Genomic DNA, 19,915 nt, shown 5'->3' with positions numbered 1-19,915 from the left:
GTGAAAAACGAACGAACGTAGGTTCGTTGTGACGTTGACAGAGCCCTAAATTACGAAGAAGGAGAAATCGCAAAAACAACCCACAACGTATGCACCAGACAGTTAAAGGATGATGCGAATCGGTTAAAATGCAGGAAAAACCAGTAGAAGAAGGAAAGGAAGTACCTTTTTATAATCAGGAAGGCGATGAAGAATGTTGGTGATTCAGAATGTTGAAGAACGCTGAGAGCTTTTTTGCAGAAGAGAGTTGGAGCGTTTGAGGATACGAAGAAAAGTGATGGAACAGTGGAGCGAAAATGGGTTTAAGGGTTTTTCGAAATGGGTTTGGGAAGCGCAAACGTTAACTGAAGGTAACCGTTGATGAAGCCACGTGTCGAACGATGGGGAATGTTTGGTGGAGCGTCAGAGGAGCAGAAAGTGCAACCGCTTGGAATTCTGCGCCAGTGCCACGTAGATGACGTGACTCTTTTAGTCTTTTCGCTAGACAAGTCTTCGCTTAAGACTGGGGGGCTTGTGTACCGCCCTGGTAGTCGGAAGTGATGACGTGGCATCAAGCCACAGTGTAGGCGTGTTGACAAGGCGCCAGATTTGCAGAAGGGAAGAAAGTCGGGGGGTTCGTGTAGTCGCCAGTTATTAAGTTGGCGTGTTCCGATCTCCAGCATACCAGAACCGGCGATCACCGGGTTAAAGATGAAGTCGCCAGATGTAAACCCAGGCGACCAAGTGATTGGAGATCGCCAGAGCAAGCACATCGCCAGAGATGAAGGTGGTGCAGATTATGAAGGCGGCCGGCGTGACCACAGGGAAGGTATACGAGGCACCTTAACTCGCCAGTTCCAGTAGAGATTGCACTCCCAAGTTAGCTATGCACTGGGCAGTACCATGCATAAGTAACTTAGCCAAAAGAGAGAGTCAGAAGCAACGCCCAAGTCAAGGAGGCTCCAGATGATGGCACGTGTACGACTGGATACGAGCCACGTGTCCAGGTCTGTAACTGCCAGGAGAGAGAAAGTAACCAGGTATTTAAGGGTTCCCCAACGAACTTCTGAGGTACGCACGTTCAGATTATACTCTTTACGCTTGCGAGTTCTAGAGCTTACTGTGAGAGAGAACATTGCACGGTTCCTTGAGAGTTCTTGAGTGTTCTTGCTCTTAGTATTTGGTGGTTCGGTCACTGACTTGGGCGTTGGAGTGCGATCGGCCGCAGCGGCGCCGCTCTGTTCTTTTGCAGGTTCTTGAGGTGGATCTTGAAGAAGGACGGAAGTTTGAAGCGGTGCACACGTCGATCCTTTGACGAGGCAGGTTCCAACGTTCTGGTCAACAGGCAGGATCATAATTTATCTCAGCTTTAGGTGAATTGTTCTGATAAGGACCGTGACCATTAGGATGATCACCTCTACAAAAATCACACCTGATTGGTTGACTCTGGCTTTGAGATGAATGGACAACATGTAATTGTTAGGGAAATTTAGCTATTTGTGTTTTTAGTTGCTCAATCTGTTGCATTAGAATTTTTTGTTTTGAGCCAAAAGTGCATTTGTAGTGTTCAATTATAACAACCCTTTTTTGGATACATTGCCTGTCATGTTGGGCCTGATAATTAGTAGTTGCTAATGCATCAATAATTCTTGTTGCTTGTTCCACATCAACAACCATCATTGTTCCTCCGGCTGCATCATCTAGGAGCATCTTTGTGTCAGATCTAAGACCATTAAGGAATATGCTTAGTTGAGCAATATCTTCAAACCCATGATTTGGGCATTTTCTAAGCATAATTTTGAATCTCTCTCATGTCTCACAAAAAAGATTTATCTGCTCCTTATCTAAACATAGAAATTTCAGACTTTGCTTTGATGTAGTGAGAGATTGGAAAAAATCTTTGCATAAATTTTTCCTCTACATCCTTCCAGCTAGTGAGGTCCTGATTTGGATGTAATTTGAGTCATTCCTTAGCTTTACCTACTGATCCTTCCTGTTGACCGGGACGCAAGAACCTTGCCTCGTCAAACCTGGATCGACTTCCGCGCCGTGTTAGCTTCCGTCCTTCACCGTGGTTCACCTCAAGAACCTGCAAAAGACAGAACGGCGCCGCTGCTCCCGATCACGCTCCGACGCCCAAGTCAGCGACTGAACCACTAAATACTAAGAGAAAACTCAAGAACTCTAAGGAACCGTGCAAAATTCTCTCTCAGCGTACTCAAAACTCGCAAGCGTAAAGAAGTAATCTAAACGTGCGTACCTCAAAAGTTCGTTAGAATCTCTTATATACCTGCGCACTTTCTCTCTCCAGACAATTACACATCTGGACACGTGGCTCGCATCCAGCTGTACACGTGTCACCATCTGGAGCATCGTTGACTTGGGCGCCACTTCTTACTCTTCAGGTTTTTTGGCTAAGTTACTCATGCATGACACAACTCAGTGCATAGCTGCCTTGGAGCGTGATCTCTTCTGAGTGGCGAGATCGGGTACCTTCGTATACACCTTCCCTGTGGTCTCGCCGGCCGCCTTCACGATCTACTTTACTTGCTTCACCGTGTATGTTCAGGTAAGCTGTCTCCCGAGCTCATCCTCTGGCCAACTAGGAAATGACTATCTGACTTCATCTTCGGCGATGTCCTTGTTTCGGCGATCTCTAATCACTTGGTCGCCTGGGTTCACATCTGGCGACTTCATCTCAAACCCGGTGACCGCCGGTTTAAGTATGCTAGAGATCGGAGCACGCCAACTTAATAACTGGCGACTACACGAGCCTCCCGACTTCCTTCCCTTCTGCCAGCCAGGTGTCCCGTTCAACACGCCTATATAATAGCTCGATGCCACGTCATCACTTCCGACTACCAGGGCGATACACCTACCAATGAAAAAGGAAACAAACACATATAAACATTCTCAATATCACCTGATTAAAAGCTCATTGTTCCCACCAATTCATAAAATGTAGCCAAATGTGTATATGGATCTTCATGATTCATTGCTTTGAATTGATGGGTATTAATGAGACTAAGTTATGTAGGTCGAGGTTCTTGCTTGTGGAATTGAGGAAGAAGTGGCAGCGGAAGACTTGGATGAAGAGAGGAATTCAAATGGTTTGGTTTGGTGAAGGTGATGGAGTATGCTTGAAGAGGAAGTTGGTGAGGCCAACCTTCCAAGAGCTTACTAGGTCGTCTAGGCTTGCAAACAATAGGATATTTGAGAGAGAATGATTTATGAATTCAGAAAGCTTATTCAGGAAGGAGGTAGCTTGCTCCTTAAGCTACTCTAACCCTAGGTAAGCTTGCTTAACCATGGTAGGGTTGGTGGCTTAAGGAGTGGCTTGTATCCTTTTAAGATACTCTAGATATCCTTGCTTATGTCACAAGTGAAGATCTCCTAGAGTTTCTTTAATATCTCTGCAACATGCCTTTTCAAAAGTATGTTTACAAATAATTTTTTTATACAATCGTATTCTACTTTATTTATACAGATAGTGCTTTTGTCCTTTATTAGTTTGTATGGTGGCTTTGGATGGTCCTCCATCAGGTTTCCCCCTTCAAAAGAATCTGTCCTCGGATCCTATTTGACAAGGCATCCTTATTTGAAAGAGTTGTCTTTATGGTCCGTTGGGTTCATGAAGCCACCTGAAAAGAAAAAAGAAACAAATAAGTATGCAACAAAAAAAAAGAAATGGCGCACAAAAGACGTGTGAAAAAGATGATCAAGAGAAAGGAAAAATGAACAAGTATAAGGAGAAGAACAGATACCTATAAGAGCGGTGGAATGAAGAACACGTAAAGGTTTGGAGGGTAAAGAAAAAGAAGCAGACGGTACCTGTTGGGAGAGAGTTTCCTTTTCGATTTTCTTTTTGGGATAGAGAGTATTCTCTCTCACCTCCTGAGAAGGTGAGAGAAAAATTTATGAGAATTTTTTTTGGTTATTTTGAGAAAAATCTATTTTATTAGAATACCCGTCATGAAGAGTATTGTTGTCAAACTGCCAAGAACGACCAAGGATGATGTGGCCAATGTCCATAGGAATAACATCACATAAAATTTGATCAATATATTTGCCAATTTGGATGGGTACCAAAACTCGGGTGTTGACAACTATACCATTATTTTGATGAATCCAATCTAAACAGTATGGGAAAGGATGAGGCTGAGTGGGTAAAGAAAGCTTATGAACTAATCATGTACTACAACAATTACAACACGAACCGCTATCAACAATTATGGAGCATATATTTTTCCAAGAATTTGGTATCGCGTATGAAAAAAGATTCTCACGTTGTGAAGTACTGAGTTCGATAGTGTGAGTATGGAGCAGACGTTGGACAATGAAAAGTTTGCATGTATAAGGATGACATTCTTCATCAGAAGTGGATTCGTTCTCATGATCAGAAGGAACATGAGATGGTGGCTATGGAGGATTGTCAGGTTGGGGAATGAGTAAGGCTTTTTTTTGTGGACAGTCGGAACAGTAATGACCCTTTTCAAGAAATTTAAAACATTAGAAGATTTTAGGCTTAATGTCTTTAGAAGAAGAAGGGAAGAGAGATTTTTATGGAGTTTTAAGGAGATCAATGTCTTTGGGAGTACGACGGAAAAAGCCAACAAAATCTTTTGGAAAGTATTTAGGTGTAAGAGAAGAAGACTTCCAAAAAGAAAGTTTACAGTTAAGTTGATCTTCCACCCGAATACATAGTTGAACAAGATCATTATAGGGTAGAAGTTCGACTCTATCTCGTATATCAAAATTAAGACCAATGAGAAATCGAGCAATGGTTAAATATGGTTCTTCCTGAGTGTCAGCTCGTAACAAAAGCAAATCCATCTTCTGGCAGTACTGATTGACAGATAAATCTTTTTGAGTTAACCAATGGAGTTGATTCATGAGATCATGATCATAGAAGGAAGGAATGTATCGTTTGCGTAAAGCAAAACGGAGTTCATCAATATTTAATGGGAGGGTGGTGATGTATTTGGAGATCACATGAATCGACAGTTCACCAATGCAGAACACCCTTTTGGAAGCTAAGGGTTGCTAATACTATCCGACGTTCATGTTCTACGTGATGACACTCAAAGATTTGCTCAACTTTCATCTCCCTTTTGAGATAGGCATATGTGCTAGCCGTGCCAAAAAAAGAGGGAAGGGAAATTTTGGGTTATCAAAACATAGAATGGTGGTAATGAGGGGCAGGTTTGGGAGGTGGTTGATAAAAATCATGATTATGATGACTACTGTATGCATCAGGACTAGGCGACGGGCTAGGATGATGAACACTGGCATGGTGAGGAGATGGGGCCCGATGGTGACTACGAGACCGATGTGATTTACGGTCACATTCGAGAGCAAACTGATGAAGAAGATTTCTAATTTCTTTTTGTGCTTCATGACTCTGAAGAGTAGCTGTGATATCAATGGGAGAAGGGGAATGTAAGTTCCCATGCACACTGGAATGGTGGACCATGTAAGCTGGGTCCCACAAGCGCCATGAGCCAGTGTCTCACAAGCGGCACGACCCAGGGTGCCAATTAGTGGTCGGGTGTCGATCACCAGGGTGTGTCGATGTGTCCTCGGCAGCAGAGTGAGGCCGATGTGACATCAGGCATCGGCGACTCAAACAGTTGAATTGTACCACGAAAGGTGGGTCCCAGGAAACACACCAGTTATCAATAAAACCATCTAGAGTTAAGGGAGGAGCCCTAGGTCACGAAGAGTCCATGCGTGTGGTGTGAATAGCGCATTCAGGCGCAACACAAGTAAAGAAGCTCTAGAGGCGCTAAGGCCCGTTAGGGTTGCGTTTTCCAGGGACAAGCTGCTTGCATGGCACGTGAACAGTTAGGGCACCCCCACGACGGATGGCCCCAGAGATTAGGTGCACAAGTTGGTACCCAGGTGGCCATTTCGTTAGAGGTTTTACTCCAGTAAGGGAACCTTACGCGCTAGATTGCACTAAGATTGGACAATAGCGGCGCAAGGACATTCCCTTAGAAACCCTAAATGCGGGTAACAGAAATAGAGGAAACTCTTGACTATATAAAAGGTACACTACAAAAAAATGTGTAAAAAGTGGTGGTTTTAATATGGCGGTTATTAATAACCGCCACAAATTTCAGTATAATACGTCATTTCATTAACCGCCACAATTATCTTTCAAATTATGTCATTTTTAACTGTCATAATTTTCCTTCAGAATTGAAATTGCTTTATTCCTTTATTCCTATATTCACATTTTTTATTTAAAAATCCTTCAGTTTTTCAATTGAAAATAATTTTTTTTTTGAAAACTTAAGAAAATAATTTTTTTTTTGAATTTCAGGAAACCAGAGTGAACCTAACTCCTAACTCTTCACTCTCGTCTCTCTCTGCCTCACGAACCCTAACTCTTCACTCTCGTCTCTCTCTGCCTCACGAACCCTAGCGCTCTCTGCCTACTCACGAACCCTACCGCTCTCGGCCCCCACACGAACCCTAGCGCTCTCGGCCTCCACACGAACCCTAGCGCTTTCTACATGGAACCGATTTGAAGGTAATTAAATGCTCGCACGTTCTCTTATCAATGTCGACCATCAACTTCATTCAACTTTATCCTTTACATTTTAGGTTTTATGCAATGAACCCTAACATTCTCTTCATCCACACGAACCCGCGCTCTCTGCCTCCACACGAATCCGCGCATCATTCTTCTTGTTGAGATGTTGCAGGTAACATGAATGTCAGCTCGTCCTGTGGTTTCTATGGTCATATAATTTTTAGTCTGTCTGTGTCTGGTTGTGATTGTAATTCAAGTTAGGTTCCAATGAATGCAGTAGTCTAACAAACAGAGGAGCTACTGTTGGGTAGGTTTGGGTGAGTAGCTGCCAAATTTAGAGACAATGCAATTAAAGTTCTCACTTTCTATTTACCTTTTTCTAGCCTTTTTGCATTATTACCTTTTTCTATTACTACCTATTGCAACTCTCAGAATGTGATTTTCATTATGAAGTACCTAAAATATAGTAAGATTTAGGAATAAGGCATCACCTCTTTCCTTAAACCCTTTACAGCGTATCATATGTATATTTTATTATTGCGTCAACATATCTCATTTTCATCTATTTTTTTCATTTTTGCTAATATTCAACAGCTACCAAAAATGGCATTTCTAGGAGTTGCCTTTTACAATCATATTATACCATTCATATGCCAATATTTCTTTTCTTCTTTTTCGTTTGTAGCTGGAAAACAAAATGTATCATTCACAACAATTACATTTATCTTAGTCTATACAGTTTTTCAAATCCAACGAAAACAATGCTGCAGAAGTGATCTCTTCAAGAAAAATATATGCAATGTTACAATTCCCTAAGTACAATTACATCATACATAGTCATGAACTAAAGAAACTCTATAGCCTAGAAATTCACCCCTTACAGCTCTGTATTTTTTTTGTAATGAAAATGGCATCTATGAACTCTAGTTTACAAAGATGAGAATCATAATCTTATTAAACCAAACTAGCTATCTGCTTCACCGATTTCTGAACTGTGTTTCATGCCTGAAGTATAGGCATGAGTAATACTATTTCCTGCATTAATTTCCTCATCAGCATCGTTCTTTGATGCTTCCAAATTCACTTCAACAGTGTTATCTTCTACGTATGTGACTTCATATATGTGTCCTCTGAGCCAACTTCCTTTACTAACACTTGACAGGTTTTCTTCATGCCGGATGTGTGCCCGACCAAATACTATTTCAGTTTCATTGACATCAGGTGGGACACCATTTTCATCATGAAAGCTTTGGACCTCATCTATTTCTTCTGTCAATTCAGCATTTGTGGCACCCTCCACCACATTTTTCTGTATCCCGGTTTTCTTTTCTCTAATTATTGGCCATTCATCTCCATCATTCTCTTTTTCTGAGAAATCTAATGTAGCATTCTGTCTAGCAGGCACATCATTTAGCTGTTTCCTGAGTTGTACTTCTTTTTCTTTGCCATTACTTTTAGAATCATTTACTATTGATCCCTTTGGGTATTTCACATCACCATGCTCTTTGTGACCTGACTCACTTCTCCTTGATTCTATACCAACCTTTCCGGCTGTTGTTTTGGATGAATCTTTGTATTGATTAAAGGAAGGGTCTTGTGTTGTGTATCCAAAATGATCTTGCTCCCAGATCATATATGTCCTTCATCACCACAATAATGTACTTAGAATAATGAATTAACTATACACAATAAAGTATCCAAGAAGGGTATTGAACTACCTTCAGCAAGACTATGTAAACAACAAGTTTACATAGTCTTGCTGAAGGAGATGGTGAAGTTTGTGAAGTAGAACCGTGTCCACAACAAGACTTACATGAATTTTTCAGCAACTCTGACCAATTGGCATTATTTAGGGAGGATGAAGATGATGAATTACTAAATGAGGACAACAATGATGATGAACTTCATGAAAATGACTCAATGTCAGAGTAATAATAACCTTGGTTCAGCTGCACTATTAATATGTTCATTCATCTACTATGTGCATGTATGAAGCTTTTAATATATCTCCACTTTTAATATATCTTCAAATTTAAATTATGTTGTTGATTACTTCAATTTTATGTGCAGATATGCCTAAACCTAAAAGGATCAAGAACTTGCTTAAGTCAGTTGCTGGTTCAGACAAATCTGTGGCCAACTATGTAAACATTAATGCTACACCTTCTACTACACAGGACCAGACAAGAACTACTTCTGCAAGTCCATTTGGATCTCCACTACCACAAGCTTCTCAATCTATTCATCAACAAACCTCACAACCTACACAATCACAAACTTCACAAGTTCCACAATCACAAGCTTCACAAGTTCCACAACCACAGACTGAATCTGAAAATCTTGAATCATCTGAATCTGTACCTCCAGCAACTTCTGAATCTGCACCTGCACAACCAACTTCTGAGTCTGAAAGAGTGCAACCAAGAAAATCAAGGCAATCAAACCACTATTGGTTTGTTGATGCTATAGGTAAAATCTTTTGTTTTTTTTTCTTTACATGTAATAAGTTTCACTGCACATGAAATAATGTATTTGGATTTTTATAGATAGCGAAGGAGTTAGTCAAAAACTAAAGGTGAAGGTTAGGGATGCTCATAACTTACCTACCGGATTACGTGTGGTGGTGAACTATGATGACAATTTTCAACCAATTGGAGAAGCATCTGGTTTACTTGCTGGAGTTTGTGGACAACTAGCAGCAAATCATGTATTGTTCCCTATTAGTTTTGAAAAGTGGTCAACTTTGCCAGATACTTACAAGGATATAGTGTGGGAGAGTGTACTAAAGGTAATATAACTTACATTGAAATAACTTTAATTTATTCAATACATTTGGACTAACTTCTTTTCTTTTTTTGAAGTCTCGATTTTGTTTCAAAGTAAATGAAGATTTGGCTAAAAGAGATGTTATGTTTAAAATTGGGAAACTGTGGAGGGAATACAGATGCAAGCTTTGGAATGAATTTTATGACCTTCTTATGAGCAGAAGTGACCTCATCAAGAATGTTCCAGCTGGATTAAACATGGAACAATGGGCTGTTTTTGTTGATTATCGTTTGAGGCCTTCTACAGTGGTATAGTAAACTCTGTTTTTTATTATTATTAATAAGCTTACTTTAAGTTTACACAAAACTGATTTCATTTTCACTTTGTAGAACATGTGTAATAGAAATAGAGATATAAGGAAGAGACAAATTATTCCTCACACTGGTGGTGCTATGTCTTTGTCAAGAAGAAGAAATAATTTGGTATTTGTTTACTTATATTGTGCTCTTTATTTTAATATATTACAATTTCCACCACATTATACTTATATTATTATTGTTGAACATATAGAAAATTGAGACTGGTAAAAATATTGGACGAGCTGAAATGTGGAAGATCACACATAAGAGGAAAAATGGCATATATGTGAATGAAGAGGCGCTGGAAATTGGGGTAAGTGTTTGGACTACTTTGATGATGATGTATTGATCATAGAAATATATTGGACTGCTTTGATGATGATGTATTGATCATGGAAATATACTGGACTACTTTGATGATGATGTATTGATCATGGAAATATACTGGACTGCTTTGATGATGTATTGATCATGATGATATATTGATCTGCTTTGATGATGATGTATTGATCATGATGATATATTGAACTGCTTTGATGATGATGTATTGATATGGGAAGTGGTGGATAGGAAAAAGAAAAAGCAGGAAATCTAGAAATAGTAATAATAATAAGAATTATAATGATAAAAATGAATGGTAGTTTATGTGATGGTGACCGGCACAGAGAGGTATGATAGCATGAACTTAAGTGGAATCAGGGGTGGGTAATTGTTATTTATAGATGAATAGGTGCATCTATATTTAGGGGTATGATTTTACAGATTTTGTCTCTAAGGTTCCAACCACATGGTCTTAATTTGGATAGTGATTGATGAGTGAGAATGCTATCATATAGATTTTAGCACTAGATTGATTGATGACCAAACACATGGTCTGTTCTTAATCGCACTAGACTTTAGCATGCTATGGGAAATTAATAATGGAGTGCAGGTATAAAGAACCTTTTACCACAAGGGAATTTTAAAATTAATCAATATTTTCTTTTATAGCATGCTTTAATTATTACGTACCATTATTCCAAACACAATCACATTATTATGTATAAATAATTAATAACCAAATGATAAAGTCACTAATCAATATCTGCATGCATGCTCCCCTTTTTCTTTAGTCAGTATATTCAGGCCTTTAATTTCTCAGTTTTTTTTCTTACCTTTTTACCTTCTTTGGGTTTTAAGTCACTGTCATCAAAATTGTAGAGAATTGGGATGAACTTTGGATGGTTTCTTTTATACCTTACTCTCATTCTATGTTGTAGTTGAGAGTTCAACCATTTCATTATGTTTACTGCTGCTGCCATGATATATTTTCAATTTTATCCATGAAAAAATTGATGAACTAATATTGACAAATCCAAAAGGTGGTTCAAATATATCTCCAGAAGATCCAATTGGTGTCATATTTGGTAAGGAGCATCCGGGTCGAGTTAGAGGGCTATCATATGGAGCTTGTCCCAGCCTTGCTTTCAAAGGATCCACAACAAGGCTAAGTGGTATGAACCATGCTTCCTCTAGTTCAACTTCATCAAATGTGGAGGACAAGATAACTCAAATGGAAAATGAGCTTGCAACTGTGAAAATCAAATGAACACTTTGCTTGCTTATATTGCTTCAAGAAAAGACGTTCCAGAACATTTTGCTGCAATAGCAGCTAATTTGGTTCATGCATCCACCAATGAGGTATTAATATATTTAAATATTTATTGGTGTCTTTTATTTTATAATTATAAACATACAAATTCATTAACTTAAAATTATTTATTTCAGGCATCAGATTATGGAAGTGGTGCTCCATCACCTAATCAAGTAATAGGATCAAGTGCCGGAAGCAAAACTGATTAGAGATGTGTGTTTTAATTTTAAACTTGACTAGGAATGTATGAACTTTTGAACAACTATGTGTTGGAATTTTAAACTTAATTAGGGATGTATGAACTTTTTATGTGTTTTAAACTTTTGAACATTATTATGTGTGTTTTAACTTTCAATTACATATAAACATTTGAACATTATTATGTGTGCTTTAATTTTTAATGAAATGAATGGATGATTATAACTTTATACATTATTTTATTTTATTTTGAAAAAGTGGTGGTTAAATTTTATAATTGTATAAAATAGATTATAGAAAAGTGGTGGTTAAATTTTATAATTGTATAAAACAGATTATAAAAAAAATTATAAAAAAGATTATAAAAAAGTGGTTAAATTTTCCTTATTCAGTAATAAAATTACGTCAGTTAAAAACGCCACTACTTACGAATATTATGGTGTCAGAATCTTCTTCAATGATTGTAAATTGCGACAGTTATAACTGACACTACTTACAGATAAAAACCGCCACTACTTACACTATGTTTAAAGTGGCGGGTGTTGCGGCGGGTAACATAAAACCGCCACATTAAACTTTGTGGCGGCTAGTTCTATGGCGGTTTGGGAAACCGCCACAAGCGTATATTGTGGCGGTTATAAACGCCACTTTATACGAAAAAAAACCGCCACAATATACACTTTTTTTTGTAGTGGTAGTAAGAAAACCCACAAGGTACGCAGTTTCTGAGACTAGAGTTATTACACACATTCTGTTTCTTTGCCCCAGTATTGACTTGAGCGTCGGAGTGCAAACGGCCTCTAGGGCGCCCCTTTGTCTTTACAGGTACAAAGTGTTTCGATGCAAGGAAAACACAAACCAAGGCAGCGGGCGTGTGATTGTCGTTAGAATCAACCGGCGAGAGAGTCAACGGACAAGAACAACATGTAATAATATATTTATTCTAATTTATTATTTTCCAATAATAGGATATAATAAAAAATTTATATCAACTTATAGTCACTGTGATAACAATATTTTTGTAAATCAAAATATCTCATATAATTTATTCAATATTTTATTGTAGATTACAATTAATGTGTCAAAATGCATTAGAATAATTTTTTTTATATAATTTTTTAAGACTAATAAATTATGATGACGTGATTTACACATAATTAAAAATGTTTATTAATGTTTTTATTTAAATAATATAAACTAGTTCAATTGTTGTTATAATTTAATAAATATAAATATATTTATCAATAAAAAACTTATTTTTTATGATTGACACTAGAATTTAAAAATCTAATTATAAAATCACAACATTATAAATTAGTTTTTTTTATTAGAGCATATGTACATAAAAATTATATGTTAAAATCTGTAATAATATTTTAAATTTATCATATATTAATTAAAAATTTGTTATAAAATTCATAATATAATAATGTTATATAAAAAATATTAAAAAAATATGGACACACAAGTGCGACATCACTTGTGTTTCCAGATATTAAAAAAAAGATAGATATTAAAAAAAGATAGATGTTCACCCTGTCGTGTATTTTATTTTTTATTATGTTATTTTTATAATTTTTAAATAATATATATATATATATTAATTTTTTTAATTTTATATGATTTTACTTATTATATAAAGATAAAAATTAAATATATTATTTATTATATATTATATTGAAGTAATGTTATAATATAAAATTGAAAACAAAATATGATAAATATTTATAATTTAATTTGATGTAGAGTGTGGATAGTTTCTTTTTTTAATGTACCGATTCTCTTACCTTTTTTTAGTCTACATTTTTTTTATATACCTTCTCTCGTATTTTCTATTTTTATTTTTATTTTTTTATTCTCATCCAAATGCACTTGCTAGAAAGTCCATTGAAAATAACAAGTTTTATTTTTCATATGTTATTGTAGTTGTATTCAAGCTCTTGAATTTGATTGAATATTACTGCTTTTAAACTTCACTAATATTTTATTCATGCCAATTATATTAATGTTGTTGAATTCGAGTCATGTGCCACTTTTAAATTAGACTAATATATTCGTGCCATAAATTACATTAATATATTCAACTTTTTTAGGTTGCATGTTTGTAACTTTGTATCATCCTGAACATTTGATTTTCATTGTATGGGCTCACATTTGATTTTAATTGTACGGGTTTGTCAATATTTAATGTAGTTTCAATAATTGGTATTATAAATGTAAAATTTCCATAAAATTATCATCAACCGTGCAAACCAACAAAAATTATAAAAAAATTTGACCATACAATATAAACTTTAATAATAATTTACTGGATCACAACGCTCATAACTCAGCACTCGGTGGTCGGACCTTGGCACTTGTCACATACAGGTCAACTCGGTTTTTGGGTCAGGATAGTGGGTCGTGTGATTGAGTCTCAGTTGTATGTATAAGTTCATTTTTGTATAATTAAGGTAATCCTTCGTGGATAAGGCCTAGGCGGCTGGCGAGGGGTAATTATGGACCTAGGGTTGCGCTTAGTGTGCATGGGGTCTAACTTAAGTAAATACTTTCTTTTAAACCTAAGCCCATGCGTGCTAGATCATATAAGGATTAGGTTGCATGTATGATGAGAATGAGCGTAGCGCCACGTTGAGGGCGCCTACGTAAGTAGAATGAACCCCTGATGTCGGTACATGAGTTGGTGCCCTGGTGGTTATGCTGTTATTATTTTATGCACTCCCTGGAGGAAAGATTTTGTTCTGTTGCAGCACTATGAGAGTATGCCCTTGAACAAAATATTTTCTTGTTGAGTATACTTTCAGTTGAGATTAGATTCTCGTGATAGAAAGCAGTTACAAGAGGTAAGCTATAAAAGGGGCTTGAGACCTCAGGTTAAGGTATGCTGTTTCTAAGACTAAAACATATTACTTCTAAAATTCTTATAAGTCCTGTACTGACTTGATCGTCAAAATGCAATCAACAAGTAGGACCCCCTCTGTTTCAACGGAGTTACGTTCCAGAGCAGCAAGAGATAGGACGAATTCGTGAAGAGACAGACAGAGTTAGAGCATGTCATTAAAGTCAACCGGCGAGCAAGTCAACCGGCAAGAACATTTGGCACCCACCGTGGGGCTTGATAAAACCAGATCCCACCTGTAGTCGTGCTCGAATTCCTAGACGTGATGAGGAATACAAGGCAAGGCCCATTAGGATCTGAAGGGAATGACAACCTCGCCATACAACAACTTATGGAAATTGTGAGTGCTCTCCAAGAGGCAATGGCGACATCCAAGGGTAAACAGGAGAGATTCATGGCGAAAGTCTGAGCTGAGCAACTACTCAGGCAAGACCAGCTGATGGCGGAAATAGATGCGTCTTGAGCAAGCAATGACGAGCTACGCAAGACTAATGATGAATTGCGTAGGAGTCTACAACAGTTTGATGAATGCTCTGCAGGGGAGCAAGGCTCGATTGCTCAACTAAGGGCTCACCCAAACCATTTTCACAAGCGATCATGGACGCTGTCATACCAACCAATTTCATAACACCCAAGATTGTGTTTACAGGTGTAGAAGACCCGGAGACCCATTTTACAACATTCAATGCCTAGATGATGATCTCGGGAGGAACGGATGCTATGGATTACAAGATGTTAATGGGTACAATCAGATCCGCACGCACCCCCGTGATGAGTGCAAGACCACATTCATGACGGAGCTCTCCAACTATTGTTATAAAGTCATTCCTTTTGGGTTGAAGACCGTCGGCGCTACCTATCAGAGGTTGATGGATAGGATTCTCGCTCCCATGATTAGACTGTTGAAGAAGATGCTTTGATGTCTCCAAATCCAAGAGGAAAACTTGAAGACCTTGCTGATGGGGGTGTGTGTGTTGTCTAGTAGTTTGAAACTTGTTAATTCACTCCTTAAGATGATCCAAGTTCATTTGAATCTTTAACCTTTTGAAAAGATGGGTTTTCTAAAAAGCTGTTGAAATTTCAACAGGTTGAAATTTTGAAACAACAGGTTGTTTTACCTTAGTAGTTTTTGAAAAGGTTTTAAAAAGCTTGACTTTGCTGTCAAGTCAATTCAATTGATTGTTTCGACAAATCAACCAATTGATTTTCTAAAAACCTTAACAGAATTTTGTTAAGTGGTTTTAATATGCTTTAAATGATCCTAACTACCTTGGCTCCTTTATTAAATGCTTTTGACCATTTGGTTGATCCATATAAAGGTGGTTTTACGCTCCTAATCTTGGAGTAAGAAAAATAGTTTATCAAAACAGTTTTTCCAAGATTTGAAAGAGCTTTGGATCATTCTTAAGTGTGTGGAATATCATTGGGTTTGTACCGACCCGTCCTCGGGCGTTCACCAAAGTGTACCGACCTGTCCTTGGGCGTTGACCAAAGTCAACGTGGTGGGACCAAGGCAAGGAACCCAGCAGGGGTGCTATGAAGCAAGTAAGGGAGTTGACTGGCCTCGGGCGTTGACCATGTTTAGTACCAGGAATGTACTTATGCCAGAAGGGTGTCCCCTCATGATACCCACGGGTAGGAGTGACCGTGGAGGAGGCAACACAGTAGGAGGCAGCAGTTAGGGGCGTGGAGGCCTCGGGCCTCGACACCCAGACAGTAGTGATGGATAAAGAAAGGTGGTTTTTAAACCACACCTCCAGTACCAGAAGGGAGAGACCCAACTCACGAAGGATCTGTGCATGAGGTGTAGGGACGCGATAGTACGCACCACCGTTGGAAAGCCACCAAGGCAGAGACGGCCCGTGAGAGGGTCATGTCCTAGGAGGCGATCCGCATGCATGGCACGTGAGGAAGGCAAAGAGTTCCTAGGACGGATGACTCAGAGGTTGGGTGCATGAGTTGGCACCCAAGCAGTCACCCCTGCGTGGGATGTACTCTGGGAGAATTACTTCACACAGTGGGATTTCCCTAAGTCTGGGCTACAGTGTCGTGAAGCTGCACCCAAGATAAGCTTAAGTCAGAAGTAGGCACGTGGCAGAAACACGGGCAAAGGTATATAAGACTTTGCCATAAATAGAATGACGTACGTTTTCACATTTTACGCACAAGTAAACTCAGAGAGATAGAATTTAGTTACGCACTTCTCTGAACACTGAGCTGGTGGTGTTCTGCGACGGGAAGTGCTACGATTTTTTCTGCCACAACTGACTTGAGCGTCGGAGTTTGAACGAGAGCGAAGGAATCCTTGAAACGCAGTTCACAGCTACGCTCGAAGGTGATTCAAGTCACCGGCAGGAACAAGGTTGTAATTCTGAACTTTAAGCTTTGTAATACCCATGTGTATTCTATTCCCTTCTTCCTTGATTACTGTATTTCTGTAGTTGTGTTGCCAAGAAGTGTTGTGTGTTCTTGAGGTGTTCAAGATCAATACTCGTGGTGTGGTTTGCCAAAGGTAGTGTGTTTCTTGAGGGGTTCAAGGTCACTACTTTGGTGTGTGGTGTTTGTAATCTGGTTTTGATTGCATAGTGGATTACCCAGTGGTTTCTGGGGACTGGATGTAGCTCTTGGTGTAAGAGTGAACCAGTATAAATCTGTTTGTGTGATTCTCTCTTTCCCTCTCACATATATATGTTTTAAGTTGTTTTTATTAACTGCTGATAAAAACAACTGGTTGAATCGCAAAAACAACTGGTTGAATCGCAAAAACAACCGGTTGATTTTATGGAAATCAACTAAAATAGCTTTGTGCATTGCTTTCCTTATTTTCTTTCTCCGTGATTCTTCATTGTCTTTCATTATACCTTCAAAGTTTTCAAAAGTCTTTTATAAACAATTCACCCCCCTCTTGTTTAAGGCCATATATTCTAACAATGACGAAATGTACAAACATATGTGGATGACATGGTCGTCACCTCGGGAGAAAGGGATCAACACGTCGCTGATCTGGAAGAGCTATTCACTACAATAGATAAGTACAATCTAAAGCTAAACCCAGAGAAGTGTGTGTTTGGGGTAGAACCAGGAAAGTTCCTGGGGTTCATGCTCACTGAACAGGGATAGAAGCGAATACGGACAAGTGTGCAACAATCATAGGGATGAAGAGCCCCGCCACTGTGAAGGAAGTATACGACAACTGACTGTGCGTATGGCCGCCCTATCCAGGTTTCTATCAGTAGGAGGAGACAAGGGGTACCCTTACTTCCAGTGTTTGAAGAAGAACAACCGCTTCACATGGACTCACGAGTGTGAAGAGGCGTTCCTCAAGTTGAAGGAGTACCTGGAAAGCCCGCCTGTCCTTTTTAAGCCGCTACCAGGTACTCCCATTCGTCTCTATTTTGCAGTTACAGATCGGGAAATCAGCTCGGTCATTGTACAAGAGCAAGATCAGGCTCAGAGGCATATATACTTCGTGAGCAAGGCTCTACAAGGGCTGGAGGTACGATATCAGGCCATCGAAAAGGTAGCCTTGGCAGTGGTGTTTGGCGCTAGGCGACTCCATCACTATTTTCAAAGTTTCACTATGATCGTAATGATTGATCTGCCAATCCGCAAGGTCTTCCAAAAGCCCGATGTAGCAGGTCAGATGGTGTGCTGGGCATTCGAGCTGTCTGAGTTTGACGAACAGTACGAACCCAGAGGGCCTATCAAGGGCCAAGTATATGCTGAACGGTGCTGAGATTATTCTAGAGGGACCTAACAAACTGTTGATCGAGTAGGCCCTCAGATTTGCCTTCAAGGTCAACAATAACCAGGCTGAGTATGAAGCCCTGGTAGCTGGGATGCTGCTGGCCAAAGAATTGGGCACTCAAAGTTTGTTCGTAAAAAGTGACTCGTTGTTGGTAACTGGGCCAAAGACCCACAAATGGCCTCGTACTTGAGGTATGTTACGGGAAACTTTTCCAACATTCAAGCCGGTGTATGTCCCAAGGGAGCAAAATGCCAAAGCAGACCTGCTAGCCAAGTTGGCGAGCTCAGGTAAGGGAAGTCAACAAAGGTCAGTTATCCAGCAGACCCTAAAGTCACCCAGGACCACTGTAGATGGAACAACAAAGGTCAGTCATGTAGAAACCTTGGAGGTCAACTCGGTAAAAGGAAGGGGGCACCATTCGTTGACACAAGACACGTTGAAGGTGCCCAAGATAAGCATTTATGGCTTGTCGGGAGAAGAGTTGTTGGAGGTCTTACAGGTTGACATAGTGGAAACCTGGATGACGCCTCACCAATGCTACCTTGTTGATGGTATACTCCCGACAGAACCCGTAGAGGCAAAGGCGGTCAAGAGGAACGCAAGAAGGTACACCCTGGTTGACGTTGTTCCGCCATGGCTACACCCATCCTATCCACACCTGTGTAAGCGGGGATCAATGTACCTGTATCATGACAGAGCTCCATGAAGGCATTTGTGGAAGCCACGTTGGAGGGCGAGCTCTCTCCTTGAAGGTCGTTTGAGTTGGGTACTATTGGCCAACTATGAGGGAGAACTGTATGAGGTATGCATAGCGATGCAAGCAATGTTAGAAGCACGCTGATTGGCATCACTCACCCCCTGAGGAGTTGCGATCGATACATAGCCCCTGGCCTTTCCATACTTGGGGAACAAACATCTTAGGTCGGTTTCCCTTGACGATTCGTCAGATGAAGTATTTCGTGGTGGCGATTGAGTACTTAACCAAGTGGATAGAAGCAGAACTAGTTGCGTAGATAACCACCCAAGGTGGAGGAACATTGTTTGCCGTTTTGGGATCCCAAGACACTTGGTGTCTGATAATGGTACCCAGTTTGCAAGTCAGCAGTTGTGCAAGTTGTGCATGGAGCTCGGGATCAAACAGGTGTTTGTCTAGGTGGAGCATCCTCAAACGAATGGTCAGGTCAAGTTTGCTAATAGAGTTTTGCTCAGAGGTTTGAAAAAAAGCTAAGGGAACCTGGGTGGAAGAGGTGCCCCAAAATCTTGTGGGCCTACCACACCATTCCTCAATCCACCACGAAGGAGACACCCTTCAGTTTGGTGTATGGGTCAGATGCCATGATACCCGTTGAGATCCCGGAGTGCTCGCCGTGATTCCATAACTTTGTGATAGAATAATCTAACGAAGGAGGAAGGTAAACATAGACCTACTCGACGAGGTGCGATAGCAGTTACGCGTCAAAGCCGAAACTTTGAAGAGAAGGGTGGAGCTGAAGCATAAGTCCAAGTTGAGGCCTCGACAGTTCCAGGTCCCCGACTTAATAATGCGAAAGGCTCATCCTTACCAGCTGGAGAATAGGTTGTCTCCCAAATGGACTGTCCCAATCCGCGTGGTGGAGGTGCTCGGAAACGGAGCCTACAAGCTTGAGACTCTGGAGGGTGGAGCTATACCTCAGACATGGAATGGGGCTAACCTCAAGTTTTATTTCAGTTGATATATTTTGTCAATGTTTTATGAACAATTTAAATAATTAAGGTCTCACTCTTTTTCCCTTACGAGGGTTTTTTAATGAGGTCG

At 39.6% G+C, this 19,915-nt stretch overlaps 2 protein-coding genes across 2 annotated transcripts; one reads left to right on the top strand and one right to left on the bottom strand.

The window, feature by feature from the left end:
* Positions 1-7,335: 7,335 nt before the first annotated feature.
* Positions 7,336-8,152, bottom strand: LOC150028729 (uncharacterized). The gene has a single exon (XM_090300531.1). It carries the CDS (start codon positions 8,148-8,150, stop codon positions 7,482-7,484), a length of 669 nt encoding a protein of 222 aa, XP_090156657.1. The 5' UTR covers positions 8,151-8,152; the 3' UTR covers positions 7,336-7,481.
* Positions 8,153-9,355: 1,203 nt separating this feature from the next.
* On the top strand, positions 9,356-11,649 carry LOC137839285 (uncharacterized). Its single transcript, XM_090300079.1, has 5 exons — positions 9,356-9,591; positions 9,673-9,765; positions 9,854-9,988; positions 10,973-11,322; positions 11,410-11,649. The coding sequence occupies exons 1-4, from the start codon at positions 9,427-9,429 to the stop codon at positions 11,228-11,230; spliced, it is 651 nt and encodes a 216-aa protein (XP_090156205.1). The 5' UTR covers positions 9,356-9,426; the 3' UTR covers positions 11,231-11,322; positions 11,410-11,649.
* The last annotated feature ends 8,266 nt before the right edge of the window (positions 11,650-19,915 follow it).

Source organism: Phaseolus vulgaris, chromosome 3 (assembly GCF_051622355.1).
Source record: "Phaseolus vulgaris cultivar YP4 chromosome 3, ASM5162235v1, whole genome shotgun sequence".
NCBI lineage: Eukaryota > Viridiplantae > Streptophyta > Magnoliopsida > Fabales > Fabaceae > Phaseolus > Phaseolus vulgaris.
Note: the sequence above shows the minus strand (reverse complement) of the source record. Positions and strands in the feature narration are given on the sequence as shown.

Bases quoted from the DNA above. Each gene is read 5' to 3' on its own strand.
- LOC150028729 (XM_090300531.1), bottom strand. From the start codon at position 8,150: ATGATCTGGGAGCAAGATCATTTTGGATACACAACACAAGACCCTTCC.
- LOC137839285 (XM_090300079.1), top strand. From the start codon at position 9,427: ATGTTTAAAATTGGGAAACTGTGGAGGGAATACAGATGCAAGCTTTGG. The intron at 9,766-9,853 runs GTATTTGTTTAC...TTGAACATATAG, and splicing joins CAAGAAGAAGAAATAATTTG to AAAATTGAGACTGGTAAAAA. The intron at 9,989-10,972 runs TGATCATAGAAA...ATCCATGAAAAA, and splicing joins CTACTTTGATGATGATGTAT to ATTGATGAACTAATATTGAC.